The sequence below is a fragment of the Antrostomus carolinensis genome, unplaced genomic scaffold (genome assembly GCF_000700745.2).
Source record: "Antrostomus carolinensis isolate BGI_N321 unplaced genomic scaffold, ASM70074v2 scaffold12342, whole genome shotgun sequence".
In the NCBI taxonomy this organism is placed as follows: domain Eukaryota; kingdom Metazoa; phylum Chordata; class Aves; order Caprimulgiformes; family Caprimulgidae; genus Antrostomus; species Antrostomus carolinensis.
In genome coordinates, this window is record NW_010300224.1 from 81,257 (window position 1) to 100,027 (window position 18,771).

Below are 18,771 nucleotides of genomic sequence, written 5' to 3' on the forward strand. Positions count from 1 at the left end.
CGTAAGCACTGGTCACACTCCAGCCTTCACAGTGAAAATCTGCAGCCTGAGCAAAATTGGAGCCTTGAGTTTGGCCATCTCCAGTAAAATTAAAACATTTACACTTCATAGCTATCTGCTGGACTCTCCCAGGCAGTTACTAGTTTGCTCTTGGCATACAATTGACCTGCTCTTGCACATGGCACTGCTTCATATTTGGAGTATGTTTTTCTTAGAAATAGAGTTGCAGCAGCTGGGAATAGCAATTACCGAGTTAGAGTCTCTCTTAAAATACTGAGAAAAAAAATGAGCAAGGCAACCTGGGAAGGGGCAGGTTGAAGGAGTAACCTTTTGCAATGCTTTCCACTGTCTGAATATTGTTCAGCGAGTGCTCTAGGGCTCTGGCTTCTGTTGCCCTGTGTCAAGCTGGCATTTGCCCATTGACTCTGTCTCCAGTAGACACCAGTTCAGGGCTGCACATGACACTGCTTTTGTTCAACTTCCCAGCACATGAGAGCTCCACACATTTGATGGATGCAATTGGATGTAAGAGATATGGGACACAGGCAAGGATACAAGTTTTTTATCATGTTTCTTTTTCATGTTTATTTTGTCATATATGACTTTCCACTTCGCATCAAGTTTGAAACCATTATTTTCATGCACACTTTGGATTTACCTATGACAACAAGGAAGAAGAAGATGAAACTTTACCCCAAATACTGGTTACAGCTTTCTAAGGAACACTGAAGTCTCTTGGACTATGGTAAAATCTCCCAGGGAAAGTGGCAGAAATCCAGCTACTTGGCACATTTTACAGCTAGTCCAGACAAAACACTAGTAAATGTACTCTGCTTTGGCACAGAATAGACTGTGGGATGTTATGAAGCTTTCCAGTATGCAACTTTTTATTGTTTCATGACCCTGATGAGTGTGAAACTTGAATTTACTCATCTGCTGATTGTAGACCACATAGGGCCTTAGAGGAGCATGGGACCCTACCATGTATCTTTAAGTTGTTTTTTTTTCACCTAACTTGAGATCATTGTTTGGATGCTTAGTACATGAAAATGGCCATATTGGCTCACACTAAAAGTCTGTTTAGTTTAGGACGTTATTTCTAGGATTAGCCAGTAATGGCTGCACTGGGAGGAGTAGAACATGCATAAAGTGAGATTTCCATGACTCTATTCCAGTTTCCAGCAAGGATATCTGACAGTGAAGAAGTCCTTCTGTCTTTTGTGTGTTTCCCACAACAACCATCTCCTATCTAAGGAAAGTTTGGCTTTGTCTCTTCTGGAACTATAAGTGGATCTGAGAGCTATACAAAATGCATCTCCCTGGGGTTCACATCTCTGTGCTGTGTTTCACTTCTGGATCTGTACTGGGAAAAAAAAAAAAGATCATTTAAACCAACGGCTGAAAATATAATCCAGTGCTTCATCATCAATAATTTTCATTACAGCATGACTTGCACAACATCTCCATCATCTGAGATGCCACAGTACCCAGTGGTGTACGCCCTGCGGTATGCTTGTGCTTAATGACTAAATGCTGTGCTGGCCTTAGCTTTGAATGATTTCACATCTCTTACTGCTGCCAGTCTCATTTTTTAATTTAACATGATATTTGCTGTGCTTAAAAAAAAAAAAAAAAAAAAAAAAAAAAAAAAAAAAAAAACCTCCATAATGAAGCACTGTAGAACCTCCTTTGGAGAACAGGAGGGGATTTTATACATACTGGAATAAAATCTGTATGTATATTAGGCTGGAAAAAATGTGAAATGCTGTAATCTCTCACTCACACTAGTTGGGAAACCAACTCCCCAGAACTACCCCAAATCCTGAATGCCAATGCTATTTTCAGTCACTGGTATGTAGCTGCTGCTGAGGACATGCATAATGGATGTACTGGCAACTCATCTTTATGCCAGTGTTTAAAATCACAGAGAAATACAGATAAGAATAAAACACAGGATCCATCTTTCATACCAGCCGTCTCCCACTGCTGCTGTAAGCAGTCCTTTATTGCTCCTGTGATGCCCAAAGACCTTTAAAAACTTCTTCCAGCTCCTCAATGTTGCAATATTGTTCCCTATATTGGGGTTTGCTCCATGCCATGAGCCTGTCGTTGTGTATCAGTGCCTCCTGCTACCAGCCACCAGCCTGACCACTTCAGCTCACTGAAGGTGTTTTGGAGACTCCGACAAAGATATAGAGGAGTTGGGCACTGCAGGTGTTGACTGTTACACTGCATTTATGAATCACTACACCCACAGGAACTGAAAATCTTATTTGTGAATTTGATCAGAATCAGCTTTATCTCTAGATAAGATTTCAGGGTAGGAGACTCCATTTGTTTGGAAACACGTATTTGCAATAATAGAACAAAGTTACATAGGAAAATACAATATGCACATCAGTAAGATTAAATTTGGCAATGCAGATTTGCCTAAGCTGCAGCAGCATCTTGGGGAGCTTGTGGCATGGGCTAATTAATCCTTTATCCCCTGCCTCAGGCCTGGTAGGCTCAGGGGAGTTTTTAGAGCTATATCTTTTGTGCTGCTATTGTTAAAAATGTTCACGTAGGAAAGGCATGACTTTCCTCTCTGCTAGGCGGAGAGTGAGTGCTCCTTCTCTTTCTTTAGCTGTGCCTCAGCTCTTGTGACTGGGAGCTATAGCATCCCATGGTAATGCAGGCAATTGACTCACTTCTCACCATTCTCCCCATTAAGGTCTTTTAATTTTTATGTTACCTTAATTAGCACTTTCCTGGCAACACCTTTAAATTGACTTTTCTTGTTTCAAGACATTTAAAACAGCAGTGGTAAAATATGTGTCTCCTATTAGAACAGTATTAATTGCACAAGTGTTCTTGTGATGACTGATGTTGACCTTTCCTTAGCGATCTCTTAAATGTAGTATGACATTTAAACATGGACACATCATGAAACCGAGGTGTGAGGTGTCCACACTGGGGGACAAATTTACATATGGAGTATCTGAGATTTAGTATTGTCAGCACTGCCCATTGCACACCAGCTGCTGTATGAGGACATTTACCCCCAAAGATACAGAGGTATATATTTAGGGAGCTGTGTACTTCCCCTCTCTTTGAAGTTAGAAGCCTAAATACAGTTGTAAATTAGATCTTTTTTGTGTGTGTTTGTTGAATATTATCTTGTGTACTTAGCACAAGTGGGGTTGGCATGAAAGGGGAACCTCCACCCTTCTCTACCCTTGTTACACAATCTGGAAAAGCATTAGTCTTTCTGAAAGTGGAATTATTTGTATTTCAGGTATCCTCCCTGGGCCTACCTTGGAAGCTAGATCTGCAACCACCCTTCAGTCATGGTTGTTTCAAGATTAAAGGCCATTTCCCTGTCATTGCCAAGCCTTTTTCTTCTTGCTTTTCATCTCTCAGCATCACAGAATGTACCTGAATACTCTGAAGCTGAACATCAGCAATGTGTCAGGAAAGAACACCCCACAATTGCTTTTGAAGGTAAGAACTTCTATTCCTGTTTCAAGCTCCAGTAGAATGATCTATTTTGAAGTCCTTCCTGGTGTTGTTGTGGATGATGGTTGAGTCTGTGCTGTTTTCCTTACACCTGGGATCCACAGGCCAGTGCAAGTGGCCTGATGAGCCAAGTCATATTCTCTTTGATGCCTGACAGTGTTTTAACTCTGAGGTTTCACCATATTAACTTATTTCAGGCACTTCTGGGATCACTAGTCTAAGAATCTCCATTTCCAGATCTGCTGCAGGCTCCCTGTAATCTTGTGCCACACTGGAACTGTGTATAAGTTTCCTTTTCTCTGACTGGATTCAGTAGTGCTTGTATACCTCACCTGGCTGTCTGGATCCAAACAATAATTGAAAAGTGATAGAGAATTTGGACATACTTGGATGCAAGAAAAGTAAATTGTTTTAAAATTTAAGGGAGTGGCTGCCTTTTCATTTGTTGCTTTTTTGTTTGTTTTTGTAATGTATTGTCCCTGCTAGTAGTTTTTCTGTCTTTCATCCAGGCATTTAGCTTGACAGGGTCTTAAGAATGTGAGAGGGGGCCTTTGTGTTGCAGCATCCTGCCAAGTGTGGGCAATCTTTTTCCTGTTCTTTTGCAACGCAGAATTTGTCTTGTCCTTATCCCAGTTGGATTTTCTGTGAGTGTCCATGTACTCCTAAATTGCTCTCTGTCCAATGTGTCCACTTACCCACATGACAGTTAGATCATTATATTGGTACCACCATTATTTCTGAATTCACCCCAGGCTAGTGTGTTAAGCTCAGTGTGCCAGCATCATCAGCTGCCGAGTCTCCTTGCTAAAAATGGTTTCCTTCTAAATGTTGAAATATCGATTTTGGCTCCCATTTAAGGCCTTGCAATGCATCTCCAGTTACATTCTTCACTAAAGGCAATTAAGTACCTTGCAATGTGTCTCTAGTTAGGTTCTTTGCTAAAGGCAATTTAGTTGTGGTTTTGTGACCTTTGAGATAGGGTTTCCAGGAAGAAAGTAGTCAAAGACTTCCTTGCTGACCTTTCAGGGTTCTTCTAGAGAGCTTTACTCTTCTTCACAGAGGAGGAAACTCTTGTCTCTTAATTTGGAAAGTGTAAGAGATTTCTTGTCTGTTTTCCATTATCTGTGCTTTAAAGGTTTAAGTGGATTAAAGTAAATTAGCAAAATATTTGAGCCTACATGATATGCCACTAGCTCTAACCTTGCTCCAGTGGAATGGATAAATAAACCTTGATTTTAATTGCTAAATAAGTCTAACCATCTGTGTAACTGGGCAGAGGTGAAGGGAGAAACCCTTGTGGTTAAAAAGGTGGTGCAACTCAGTTGGATATTTAAAAAGATAATGCAATAATGGTGATGTTATAGGTACAGAAAAGAGAAAAAGTGTGCGATGTTTCTATTAACCAGGAGCACCACACTTTGAGTTTACAGAGGATGTGTTTACAGGATCCAGCAGAGTCCCAATTCCTGATGTTGAGGAATAGATGAGCATTTTTTGACACTCAATGTGAGTGCTTTTTTGCAGAAGTGATGGCTACGTAAACACACTCATAATCTGCCAGTTTGCTTTGTTTTAATCAGGCAAGAATTTTTCACAGAAAAAAAAAAAATCTCTCCTCCCCTTTCACTGTTCTCATTCCCTTCCTCTCTTTAATGATAGAGGGCAAAAACTGGTATGAGTTAATTAGAACTTGACAATTATACAAAAGAAATAAAGATTGAAATTGCAGACACGTCAAGAAAATGACTGAGATTATCATTTGGGTCTCTTAAATCCAAGTTAGATTCAGAGTTATTGTTTTCTCAGCACCTGTTTCCTTGTGATTGTTCATGATACAATTTAATCCTATATTTTCTACTGCAAAGCTCAGGTGGAAAATACACAAGAATAAAATTAAAGGCACCTTATTTCCACTGCACACAGTATTTAAGTTCTATGGAAGAGAGGGCTCACACCTCCAAAACCACTTCTCAGTTTGTAATGTAATTTACCTTAAAGCTATACCCTGTTCTGACACCAGCACAAGCAGGTAAAGGGTGCAAGGGGAGACAAGCAAGGGAATCTACAGCTTATGTGCTGTTCCAAATTGCTCTGAGGATGTCTCTGCTTAGCAGTGTGGCTCATGGGCTTCCTGTGGGTCTCCAAATACATCGTCCCATGGATCACAGCCTGCTGTACAATGGGAATGCAAAAGGGTGACCCCAGCAGCAGCAGCTCTGCTGATGCTCCTGCTGCCAGGGGAGAGGATTATGTTACAGCAACAATTTTCAGTGGATGGGCGGTAATAATAAGTAAGGCCTCAGACCATTCAGTCATACAGGATGCATTAATTTACTGCCAGAATGAACAGATGAACAAAACAGTTTATGTTACTAAGGGGTTGAATAGCTTCTTTTTCACAACCTTGCCAGCCAGGCTTCCCATCGCAATACAAAGGGGATGGCGTAACATGTTTTGTGTTCTCCAGTCTTCAGTTCCTACCTTGCCTGTGCTCAGCCTCTCTTTTTGTTGTACTTTTCCTCCAAATTATGATATTCTTAACATCCAATTGGCTGGATAATATCCAAGTAAAACACCCTTCTTTCTAATTTTTAACTTCTTTCCTGAGAAATTCTGTATTTTCTGTGCCTCATCTCTTGCTTATTGTATCTCATCCACATTAGTCAGCCTCCTGTTTGAATTGATATCTCTTTGCATTGCTATGGGAGGGCTAAGAAGGAGAGAATACAGTATATGACCTACTCATTTAAGCAGAAAGGAGTTTACATATGCAGAATGCTTTTACTTCAGCTGGTTTTGGACCTGAAGAAATGCCTGCTTCCTTACAGAGTCCATTCCCCAAACCACTTGCCATTACTTGTGACCTAGAGAAAATGGTTTAGACAAGTTGAGAGACCTAAATTTTGGACCTGAACATGCTTAGTTTACATGCTTAGGATCAACTTTGCAGTGCCAGGGCTGGGAAGGGGCTGTGGGCTGAATGATTTGAACTAGCAGACTACATAGAGATCGTGAGGGACAGGTTAGGAATTCGTGCTGACTGTCATCCTGTGTGTTTGCACAGTACCAAAACTATCACAACAGTGTCCCAGTCTCCCTGAGGCTTATATGTGATGGTCTTTGTACAGTTCACCAACAATAATAACATACCCAGTTTAGGCTTTTCATAATTAGATTGTTGTACTCTGTGCTTATAGGAAATCCAGTTAAAGTTTTATTTCCCTTGTTAGATCAATAAGAAAATGATCTTTTACTTCCCAGAAGCCTGTTTCTAGTGTCTCATTACCTGTTTGGCTGTGAGTGGGTATCTACATTAAGGACCTTGCATGCTTGTTTGTTTTTCAGTGAGATGAGAAATTAGTGTAACAAGTCAGGTATATCCTTAGTGCATCCTTTTTTATTTATACATGCATGTACACATGCATCCAAGTCCTGTTTCACTAAACAGTATGTCATGCTGGCACAGCTCCACTGTGGACCACTCTGGTAAGCCAAACACTAGAGAAACTCTTTCTAGTTCCTGTCAGTCATGCTCATCTTTCTTGTCTTTTCCATATCTGATGATAACCAACAGATTAGTCCCTGTATTTACAACTGGCTATGCCCTTGCCAGACTGTCCTTGTTCTTAGCAGTATCCTTCATTGTTATACAGCTGTTTCTTAGGCATAAAGCACCTTTCTATTAATTAAAAACATTTGGAGTTCCTTTGTTACATGCCCTTTGGGAAAGCCAGAAACATCTTCTGCCATGGCAATACCATGTAAGATTTGTCATTTTGAGAGCCAGAGCCATGACTGACATGCATGTATGTTTGTAATAGGTGCACGGTGCTTGGTTTCAGCTAGTTTACCAAGGAATTGCTTAAAAGTTTGCAAACTCATCTGTGTTATATGAATCACTTGGATGTTCACAACTTAACTGGAAATGAGCTGTAGACAGGTTTCCACTTGTGTTTCTACCGTTATTTATTTCTCATTAGTTTTATCCATTAAATCGCTATGCTCAGGAAAAAGTATGATAAACTTCCCAAGTTCCTCTCTGTTCTGTCTCCTGGGGGTTTCTCCCCTGGGTCATGGCAGTTAGTATAAGCTGGAAGAACATCATTTGTCCCTGTTTTAATAATTACAGCCTGTCTTCATCCATAAAAACACCTCAGCTGATCCTATGCTGTAGCATAGGAGAGAGGTAGACTTGGTTAATTAGGTTATATCCCAGATCTTCTCGGGACTGCAAATCTTAACTGTGCAGGCTGTGTCATCACGGCTGGTGTGAGATCTCAGTGTGCAGCATTTGACCCATTGTCTAATCCTCAGTGTCTCCCGTTGCTCTGTCTGTTGCCTCAGGTTTTCAAAATGGATCAGTTTGAGAGTGTTTAAATCTGGGATTTTACTTCAGACTGTCTGTAATTATTACCTCCTACCAGATGAATGTGATTCGGGTTGCTTGAATTGAGCTTGCTGTATATTTTCTCAGTATTTTCTTTCTTTAAACAACATTTTATTGAAACATGGCCAGCTTCAAACACTGAAATCTGTGGGGAGCAGTTGAGTGTTCACTTGTTGTATTCAAAGCAAAAGCTTTTTTAACTTTGTTGGCTGCAAGATAATAGGATATGATTTATTTCTTTTGAAGGTTCTTGACATTTTACCAAACACCCCCACTATTGTTGAATTGGTCACTAATACATAATTCCCTTTACTGTATATTGATGGAAAAAAAGCACATTAGCATCCATCAACTCCAAAGGCCAGCTAGGAAAGCCCCTTAGGAAATTCTGATGAAGTTTTACGCTTTTCTTGAACAAGTGAGATTTTGACAATCCAACACAAATTTTGGTTAACAAAGGATGAAGATTGTGAGGTGAAGTATAAGAGGTTTATCTGGCTAAACATCAAAGGGGAGGCAAAATACATTATGGGAAAGTTGTCTTCTAGCTCGTAGCCTTGCTGCCCTTGAATCTCTATACAGGGAGTCCAAACATTAACTAATGATAGAGTGTTGATTGGAAACTGGTGGTATCCTGTGGGTGCTACAGAATATTTGACCTTCAGTGCATTTCGGTATAGACTTCATTTCCATTAAGCAAGGCTTGTGGCAATTTTCTTTTTAATCTTGAAAAATGGAACTGTGGCAAATGAAGCTGGTATTTTCTTCTTTAGGGTTGATTTAGAATTTGTTTGAAAATTATGGCTAATAAAGCCATAAATATACAGTGGTTGGGGAAGTAATTTGCTCTCAGAAAAACTTCTGAAAATTACACCCAACAGCTCTCAATATATTTTCCATTCCATAATAATAATTATAACAATAGCAATGCTAGTTCTTTGACACTTCCCCATTAATGATGTCCAAGGCACTTCACAAATAATTGCAATGAGATTTGATTGAAAAAAATATTCAGTGTGCTGTTCCTTGTGGCTTCGAGAAGAAAAAGGGTCTTGGAAGAGTGCCCTTTGTTCACAAAATGCTTTAGACAAAACAAATCATCTTAAGCAGGAGAGAAAAGGAAGACTTTACGGTGAAGCTTCAGGAAGTAAAGAGATTGAGTTACTCTTACCTATTGGAGTGGGAAGGTAAAGCTTTAAAGAGGTACGATAGCTCAAGTGAAGGAGCAGCCTCTGACCATAAGTGGCTGTGATAGTTTAACCAGGTGAGAGGGAGGTAATGCCCCGTGGCAGGACTGAGTGAGGTGGGCTTACAATGTGTAGGAGCAGGTACTCAGAAGGTCATCAGCATAGTATGTGTGTTCAAAGGCCATGAAAAACTCTTGTCAGCAGCAGAGTAGCTTGTTTATATTTTCTAGAGGTGCCGCTGGTATAACTGGGGCTAACAGCAGCAGGTAACAGCAGCACGTGCACGGTCCTTTCTTTGGCACAATACTTGGACCTCGGACACAGAAGTGGTCTGCCTCTTTTCAAATCCCAGGCAGCACCTCAGAGAAAGGGAACAGGGTGGAAAGCAAAGCAAAGTGCTTTTTTTCTTTTTCTGTGGTTCAGTGCAAACGAAAACATGCCTTACGGAGACCTCATTCTCAATTTTAAAGTTTACTTATCATAGTTCCCTAACTGAATGAGTTTGTGAGCCAGTGGTATGGCAGACCTAATTTATTTAGCACAACTGCTTCAGATGAGTGTTGATATATCACATTCTCCTAAAACCTTCCATTCAAGAATGCCATTATGCTTTAATAAAGTTCACTTTAGTACTAGCAATCTCGTAAGAAATATTCTTGTTTAATCATGCGGCGTTCACCCTGGAAAGCCACGAACAGTCTCAGCTCAGTCAAGCACTTAAAATGTACTTACCTTGAAGTCAATGGGATTGTGTACTTGAAACCAAGCGTACGCTTATGTGCTGAGCTAGACCACAGTCAAAGTGCACAGCACTGAAACATCAAGTCTGTAAATGGAAACCCTAGCTTATAATTTTATTTCTAGATAGTTCTGCTACCATAAATCCAACTGGCCAACTTGTTCCTCTAACGTGTCTGAATCAAGTGGTTAAGAAATCCAGCATGTTCCTGGGCTTAGTATAGGATTAGCTGGATGAAAGTCTGTGATTTGCAATACACAGGACTGACTTAGAGGTTTTTGTGATAATTTCTAGCTTTGGGAGGTGCAGATAAAATCCTGAAGAAACTCTTGTGCTTTAGCTTAAAAAGCTCTGACTTCACAGATCATCCATCCTTTCCTTTTTATAACACTGGTTGATCCTTAGAATATATTTTAATGGAAGCACTTGAGCTGCAAAATTCAGATTTGTATTGTATACATGGGGATTGCTCTGTTTTACAGCACGTTAATAAAAGTCATGGAGGTCATTGGTTAAATGTGATCTTTGATAATCCTTTACTATTATTAGCCAGCTTCCAATTTAAAAACACTGATTCTTATGAGAACAGGTTCATTTCAGAGGTCTTTCAGGATTTTACAGCCCCTTCTCTGATTCATCGGTGTAACTGACTCATGGTGGGACATTTGTCCACAGAAGACTGGAGTCCTCATAGGCCTGGCTAGCTAAAAACTGCAAACTGTGTGTTTGACTTGGCATTTCCAGTTCAGCCTCTGGTGAGCCAGCAAAAAGGGTCAGCTTCTATTTCAGATGTTCATCAAAATCAGACACATCTGCTTCTGTAGCAGACCTGTCTACCTGGTGGTGAAATTCAAGGAAAGTTTAACCATCCTTTTTCTACCGTCTGCTATGTTTGCACTAGTGAAAACAGTTGTCCTGAATCTTGCACCATCTCTGCTGGCACAAGTTGCTGATGTAGACATGTTAACTGTAAGGATAGTGAAAAAAATTTGCCTCCAGATGTGGAGGAGGCAGATTGAATGATGGCTGAATGATGACAAAGGAGTGTTTTTTCCATCACACTGCAGTGGCTGTAGGAGCCAAGATGCAGCTTGCTTTCCTGTCTGAAAAGAGGGATTATACTGATCTTAATGTCATAGAAAGCTGCAAGTGATGCATGAGCACTCACCTTATCTTTCTCAGCGAGGGAGATTGCGTGACAGCTGCAGGGCTTGTCTCAGTAAACAATGGATCACCATACTTAAACACTGCAACATCTTTAAAAAGACAGGAAAGCTCTGGGTTTGCTAACAGTGGGGCTGTGTGTGGCACCAGTTAGCAGAGTTTCACAAGGCGGTGGTGGGGCACAGGGCTATGACAGACACCATGCAGTGCCATGTGGGGTAGCAGGCAAGGTTTTTGAGGAGGGTTGTTGAGGAGGGGAGGCAGCAGTAGGGTAGTGTTTGCCCTGGTTGGTAGCCTCCTGGGGAAACCCAATTCCATTCTCTCCATGAAGTCTCGTGCTTTGTAGAGACATGCCTTTGGTCCTGTCAATCTCAGGCACGGCAAACAGACGTGGTCATGACTCATGGACGTGCATCCATATCCTACACTCTTGCAGCAATGTGATGTCTCCTCTTGCTCTTAATCAGCCATTGTCAGTGAGGATATGCAATGGTGGATGTTAGCTGGGGTTTGAGGTCTTGTGGGGGTCTGAACAACAGGAGCCATGCTGAAGAGGAAGGAGCTTCTCTCATGTTTATGACTTCTTTCCCGATCCCCCAGCCTGCGACCTGGGGACTCACAGGGTGGAAGTCTCCTGGCTCTCCCCTGGGGCATGTCTTGACTGAGCTGCTGCCTGCCCTTCACCATGTGCAAATAGAAACCCAAGTGAAACAGAGAATGGGCCAAGACTGGCCTCTCTGGTGGAGTAGAAATGCTGAAGAACTGTAGAAATGTGCAGAACTGGGAATGTGACTCACAGTCTTTCGATCTCCTTCCTTGGGGAGCCCCCAGGACAACTTAACAGCACACTGTCCCATACTGGGAGTGAGCACTAGTTCATGCTTATTATATGTTTTCTTTATCTGGGATTGAATCCCTGGGTTCTTCCTGATAGACAGGTGTGTTTTGCCAGCTGCTCCATATTAATAATAAAAAAGTAAATAAACAAGCATTCATAATTGTATTTTTGCAAAAATTAGGTTTGGACTAAGTTCTTTTTTCTCCGTATTGAAACAATTTCGCAACACTTGTTTTGAAGAAATGATTAAAATTTAGGAAACAAAGAGTCAAGGTGCTCGGTATGCATCAGCAACAGTTAGTGCCTCCTGTGTATTGCGTGGTTTACAGATAACTAGTCCTTGATGTACTGGCCAGTATCCCTAAACCCATTTGAAAATTGGAAGCACTGAGACACTAAATAGTTTCATGATTTGCCCAAGACAGAAGGAACTCCAAAATCAGTTCCATTGGTCATTGGGACCATGCCTTCATCTCCAGATGTCATTTTTCTTGCAGGATGGAAGAAGCTCGTCAAGGTCAGTTCAAGGAGGAGTTGTAGGTAGTGAGGGGAGAGGCAAAAACTCATTTAGATTTGACATAACTTTAAATGATAACTTGTCTAGATTACTATGATTATTATGATGATTGTGATTCCTGTGGCTCTGTGAAGGTTTGACCTGAGTCATTGATTCTTTTTTTTTCCCCTCAGGGTAGTAAAGAACAGAAACTTTTCTTCCAGCTCCTTCCTTTTCTTGGTAGCTGAGAGATGGGACTACTCCCTCTTTCATGATATCAAGAGAGAAAAAATCTTATCCTTTCTTCTTCCAGTCATCTCCTATCCACATTTTCTTGGACAGGCTGGAGAAGGACATCGGCAACTCTTTTGCTTCTTGGATCTCATTGAAAGGGAGTGGCTCACTGCAAGTAGCTATCACAGGCCACTCATCCGTTAGCTCATTGTTGCTCTCATCTGAGGAGGAGTTTCGTAGTTGGCCAAGAGGAGAAGAATTGATTGAGTGGGCAGGAAATGAGGTAAAAACACGGCTGGAAGGTGAAGACTGTTAGAAAGAAATCACGAGTGGGAGGGGAGGTGAATGTGGGGTCAGAAGGGTAAACTGAGTGAAACCATGAAAATGAGGCAGCTGGAAGAACATCCGAATTGGATTTGGGTATTGAGAGGAGAGAGAAGGAAACTGCTGGTTTGGCCCATTTTGTAGAAGGGGTTGTACTCTGCCAACAACCTTCTGAGTCCTCATAACTGTGAGTGGAGATTAGAGATTTAAGAAGGCAGTGAAGCTAGAAATTACAGCAATTGGGATGAGGACATATTTAATGTACAATTAAAGATTTCAACAGATCAGGTTAAGGAGAGAGAGAATACCAGTAATGAGGTGGAGGTGGTGATGGGAAGACAAGACAGCAGGGTGATATGTATGTGTAGGAGGCCTTTTGGGGTAAAGCCAACTTGAGTTTTTTGGCCTTATGAGTAAAGTTGAGCTCTGAGTGCTGACACATTTGTTTGCTCAGCTCTGCCCGCGCAGCAAAAGATTTCTCCTTCCCCTGATAAATTTGCTCCCTGATAAATTTGCTGAATTGTGGATGGTTTTGTATTGTGGAGGCTACTTTTACATCTCAGCATGGGGTAGGAGTGAAAGTTATTTTCCAAAGACTATTGCACTAACCTGTGGTGTGACCTACAACAGAGAGCTAAAATTTAAAATGAGGCTGATATTAAAATATGATTCATTGTCAGTCTAATAAAGATAACACTGTAAGCACACTTTAACTTCTGTGCATCCTTAGACGTCCACACTTGCTGCATTTGAGAAGACAGGTGGTAGCATGGCTAGTCATTAGCTTTCTGGTCTTTGGTTACAGCCTTGTTTACTTTGTCTCTGAAGGGTGCTGGTCAGTGGCCCACACGGAATGGAAACTGTGGCCTCAGTCTTAGCAGGCAACTGTCTACTTCATGAAAAATGCTCTGAATACTGAGGATAATTGTAGCAGAGGAGGACCTGAGATGGTATGTCTGATTCTGGAAAGGGGACATTTCATCAGTCTATACCAAGAAGACAGCCTGAGACCTTATGTTATGTTACAAAGCGATTTGCATCTCTTGGTTGAGATCCACCACTGGGAGTCCTCCAGGCTAGTGGGTGATCTGAAAAAGACCTAAGAGGTTGAGTACTTGCAAACTGTAGTATCTGCCAGTAGCTAAACATGGTTTGCCTTGTGTGAGGGAGGTAAACCAAAAGGAGAGGAGGTTGTACAGTTACAGAAGTCATGGCTATCACCTGGGCCTCCCCATGAATGCTGAAATACTCACACACAGTAATTAAATGTTTCATGAACTGGAGGCTGAGTTAAGATAACTTATAAGATATCATAACAAAGCAGTAAGGGAAACACTCAATGTGTGGCCAAGTTAACACTGCACAAAAGTAGGTCTGAATATCTGCAGAACAGGTATTTATTTATTCCCATTGAGTTTGGCAGGCCCCCAGAGCTGTATGTATGCTCCGTTGCACAAGCCCTTACTGTTGAATCAGCTTATTTTGCAGGGGCTTTATGTAACGTATGTGGTTCAGGTTGTATTTTCTGGAATGAGGTCCCTCTGAATCGTCTTTCTTGTTCAACTTCCCTGTCTTCCTCCCTTAATTTATTTTTATGATACTTTGAAGGTTTTCTTTGCAGTCCTAGGAAGGTGAGTCTGTATATGTGGGTATACCCTTATTTTGCACAAAGAATCCTTGGTCCTGTTTAGTTAGGTTTCTTTTGCTCCAGACTGGGAAATCCACACTGAGAATTATTCCGGAAGAGATGTTCTTGAATAACACAGTGGTTAGCCTTGCTCTGTGCACATAGCAGTGGCTTTGCAATTTCAAGGCACGGGCATTTAACCTCTCTGCTCTTGCTTGGTCTGTCCTGGATGCACAAAGCTGTTAGAGACTGATGGAGATGGGAGCTACAAGTGGGCTCAAGTGAGATGAAGCAGTAAATGCTGTCCTGAGTTGAGACAGGGAAGTCTCAACTCAGTGTTTACATACTTCTTTCCTCCAAAACACACAGTGAAGGGTGAGGTAGGGAGCAGCTGGTTTTGAGGAGATGAAGGCTCAAGTATTACCAGGTTTACCACATCTTTAGAAGTTGATCCAAAACCCATCAAGCTCAGTGGAAAACCGCCAATGATTTAAGGAGTCTCTGGATCAGGCCTTTAAACCCAGCTCCTGCAATTTGGCATGCTGTCCTTTGTGCAGCTGACTAATCCTTGTCCCAGTCCTGTACTCTCAGGAAGCCGGCGCAGAGCAGTGTGCTAGCAGACTGCAAGGACCACCCTCTGAAATGGCAGAGGGCCTCTTTTCACGTTGTCTTATGCATGCATAATAGCCTGAGCACAGCTGTGTCTGCAGACTTACATTTCCTGCAAAGCTTTGTCTTCTTCGCAGCTGGATACCTGAGCCACCTTGAGCTGTGGAGGGACTTGCAGAGCTTTAGAGGCTCTGAATCAGATGTCTGGTGCTGGATCGTGTTGGAAACTATTAAACTTTTGTTCGTTGGTCCTCATGTGGAGGAAGTGAGAGCATGGATCTTTAACCCCCTGGAAATGATTAGAGATGAGAAGCACAAAGGAGGCCTTGATGAACATTTTGCCCCTAAGCCACGTGGTTCCTTGCTTTCCGGCTCCTGCTGCCGACATGCAAAGCCAGCCCTTGGTTTTTAATTTTTCATACTGTTTTTAAACAGATACTTTTGCAAATGTAAACATGCCCCAGTACTGAAGGTTTCCAGCCAAATTAAAGAGTCAGCACTGGAAAAATCAGCCTTCTGAGAAAGGTCAAATACAAGCAAACTCTGAAGTTCATTGGGTCCATATGTGTAAACTTCAGCTAATATGGGATGGATCCAGCACTTACCTTGCAGAACTGAGCTGGTTTCAGAGTGAAAGGCTGGAAAAGTCCTTAGGGATGCCTGTGGTCTGAGTGGTAAATTTGAATGTGTTGAATGAAAAAAGACCCATGTCCTGACTCTTGGTTGCATTTCCATTCCACTTTATCCCTTCCCTCTTAACAGAAAGAAAGAGGGTTGGGAAGGAAAATGTGCCGTTTGTCATTAATTCTGACAACTCACATTTAGACATTCTTAACTGGGACCATGCTGGGTTTAATAATCTCCAACTACATGCCTATAAAAGCTTAATTTTGCTGTGAGGATGCATGCCTTGCAGCCCTTAATTTAATAACTGGGAAGGGTTTCTTTATGAGTTGTACCACCTGCAGTAGTAATAGAAATCAAGACACTGCCTGTTATTTCTTGGGCTTGATTGACATTTAAGCCAACATAGAAAGATTCAAGACACCTACTGCCTTTAATTTTTTTTAATTATTTTTACCTGTAATTTGTCAGAGCTTGCCATTAAAAGGAAGAACTGATGAGTGTACCTCTCTGAAGTGAGGAGCTTTTGCTTAGAGCAGCAGATGAAGAAATATTCTTCCTGCTACTGCACTGTAATAGTGGGTTAGTTAGTAGGAAAGAGCTGGTAGGAGAGGAGGTAAAATGACAAGAGAAATTATGGCCTAAAAGCAGGATCCTTAAAAGGTATCATCATTATATAGCAATCCCCTAATCCCACCCCCATCAGCCAACAGAAATGCCAGATCTGCAGCACATGTCAGCGGGCTAACTTGTTATTGTTACTGGTTCTGCTGCTTGACTCAGAAATGTCTCTGCAGCTAAAGAGCTACAGGAAGAGAAGACAGAGCCCCATTAGTTAGGAGAATGCCAGAGGTGAAACTGCGGTGCCTCCCTGGTGCTAGTACATCATTAAGGGTCCCAGAGGAGTGTAGGAGGTGGAGATGCTTGAAGGTTAGATGGGCTGAGTTATTCCTTAACTCATGCCTTTTCACTGAAGAGTAGAGGAGGTACACGTGTTGTGTGTGGTTATGCAGTGTGACAGGAATGCTGAGAAGGGTGTAAGCCTCCAGCTCCTGTCAGCAGGCTTTTTAGATGGCAAGGATGGAGGTCCTATTGTTGGACAGGCCCTGGAAGTGTCCAGTTAAGTCAGGCATGGGACCAGGCCTGATGGTGTCCAGCTCCATGGTGAGGGGGCTCAGGAGCTTTATGAAACATGGTGGTGTTCAGTGCAGAGGCAGAAGCTCCACAACAAGGTTCTCCTTTGGAAGGGGAGGCAGAAGAAGCGGAGCGTAGGGAGTTTTATATGTATTTTCTTCAGGTTTTGATAACTGAAAGGCTTGATTAGGTTTCATCCATCCCTGGAGGGAGAAGGGACTTGAAATTACTCAACAAATATCCCTATGTCAAAAGTTTTAGACCGTTGCACATCTATAATCCTACAAAGCATGCCAAGATGCCAAAGGCCTTAGTGAGATTCCTCATCAGCATTATCATCTCAGCCCTGTGGAAAGGGGAACTAATGCCTACAACAAAACATTCAAACCTGACTGCCTTCAGTGAGACTTCTCAATTTATCATTGGGGATATAAAATGACAATGGAGCGTGTTTTTTCAGAACTCTTTTGAACTGGTCTGAACTGCATCATTATTGTTATGAGTCATCAGGTCACTGGCCTGTGTATTAGTATCCTGTTGGCATGAGGCCATTTTGAGCCTCCTGCATCTTCAGTATCGAGTCCTTGAGTGAGGCAGGATTACTTGTCAGGAGGTCACAGGGGGATTATGGATATACTGATTTGGTTTTATTTGTGCCTTGCTCCCTCAGTTATTTGGTATTCTCCATGTATTTAACAGCCAGAGTAGTTAACAGTTGGAATAAATTCACAGGAGAAGTCCTCGCAGTAAAGCTGGATGACTTTCTGAAAGATACATATTAATCTATCCACAGTTATTTCATGCATTAAAGGTATAAAATGAGAGACTGAAATTCTGTGATCTGTGATACACACAAGGTCGAAGGTGGTAACTATGTTGAAAGCTGGGATTCTATGAATGCACTGGCATCATGCCTGAAAGTACCCTAAAAATAGTAATTCCACTTTTTCTTTAATCAGGTGTATTTTTTATTACATCAGGACTATCTGGTCTAGATCTCTCCATTGATGTCGTGTTAACAGATGTAGCTTCTGGAATAGTTTTGTCTGCATGAGCATAGTGTAGTCGAATCTATTGTTTTACATTTAACCTGTGTGATTGCAGCTTGGACAGGTGCCTAGATTGGCAAATCCAAGCTACTTGATAGAGCCAGTCTCAAGCTTGTGCAATCTCTGAGCCACAAAGATGCTGTGATGACACCCCTCATCTAAACTGAGGAAGGATTTAACTGATAGGGATCCCAGATGTTAGGTAAAGCGAAACCTAGAAGAGAATCTAAAACCTAGAAGAGAAGGTAAAATCTGTCATTGAAGCAGCACGGTCTTGAGTGCAGATCACTGCTACTCTAACTTGCTTTTCAGTCAGTTGACTCCACCTTCTCTTTCTGGAGGGCAGCAGTTTCTCTTTGCTTAGCACAGAAGGCAAAGCTATGAGGTGTTAACAGGGCAACGTAGTCCCTTTACGTCGCTTAACCCTGGCACTGAAGACGGTTCCCTAGTTTTAACAGAAGTAAAATTGAGCTGCTGTTGTCTTCAAAACCAATGCTGACACTCTGTCTTGGATGTGAAAATAACTGCTGAGACAGTCCTGCATTTATGTACGGTTTTTTGCACATTCTGCAGAGAGTCTGAATAAATAGAAACCCTTTAAATAGATTATTAATTACCCTTCCCCTGACAGATAACTTGGTAGGAAATCCATTAGTGGATGTCCGGGTGAACTCACTGTTTCTAGAGCAGCTTTATTGTTTTCTGCTTTCTCATTTTCGTTGCAGATTTGAAGCCCTGGATGTCGAATTTCACCTATCCAGGTGTGCATGACTTTTCTCAGCTTGCACTGGATGCCAACAGGAACCAGCTCATTGTGGGAGCAAGGTAAAGATAATCTTTTAATTAGTCCAGGGCTGCTGC

The 18,771-nt window shown here is 41.7% G+C and overlaps 1 protein-coding gene across 1 annotated transcript in view; it reads left to right on the plus strand.

Moving 5' to 3' along the window:
- Nucleotides 1-3,329: 3,329 nt before the first annotated feature.
- The window catches only part of LOC104521152 (semaphorin-5B-like), a gene marked incomplete at its 3' end in the record, with an annotated part of 94,125 nt that continues 78,683 nt past the window's right edge, over nt 3,330-18,771 (plus strand). Inside the window, exons 1-2 of the mRNA XM_010163062.1 lie at nt 3,330-3,483; nt 18,636-18,735. Coding sequence (XP_010161364.1) covers nt 3,330-3,483; nt 18,636-18,735 — 254 coding nt within the window. The remainder of the gene's footprint in view (nt 3,484-18,635; nt 18,736-18,771) is intronic.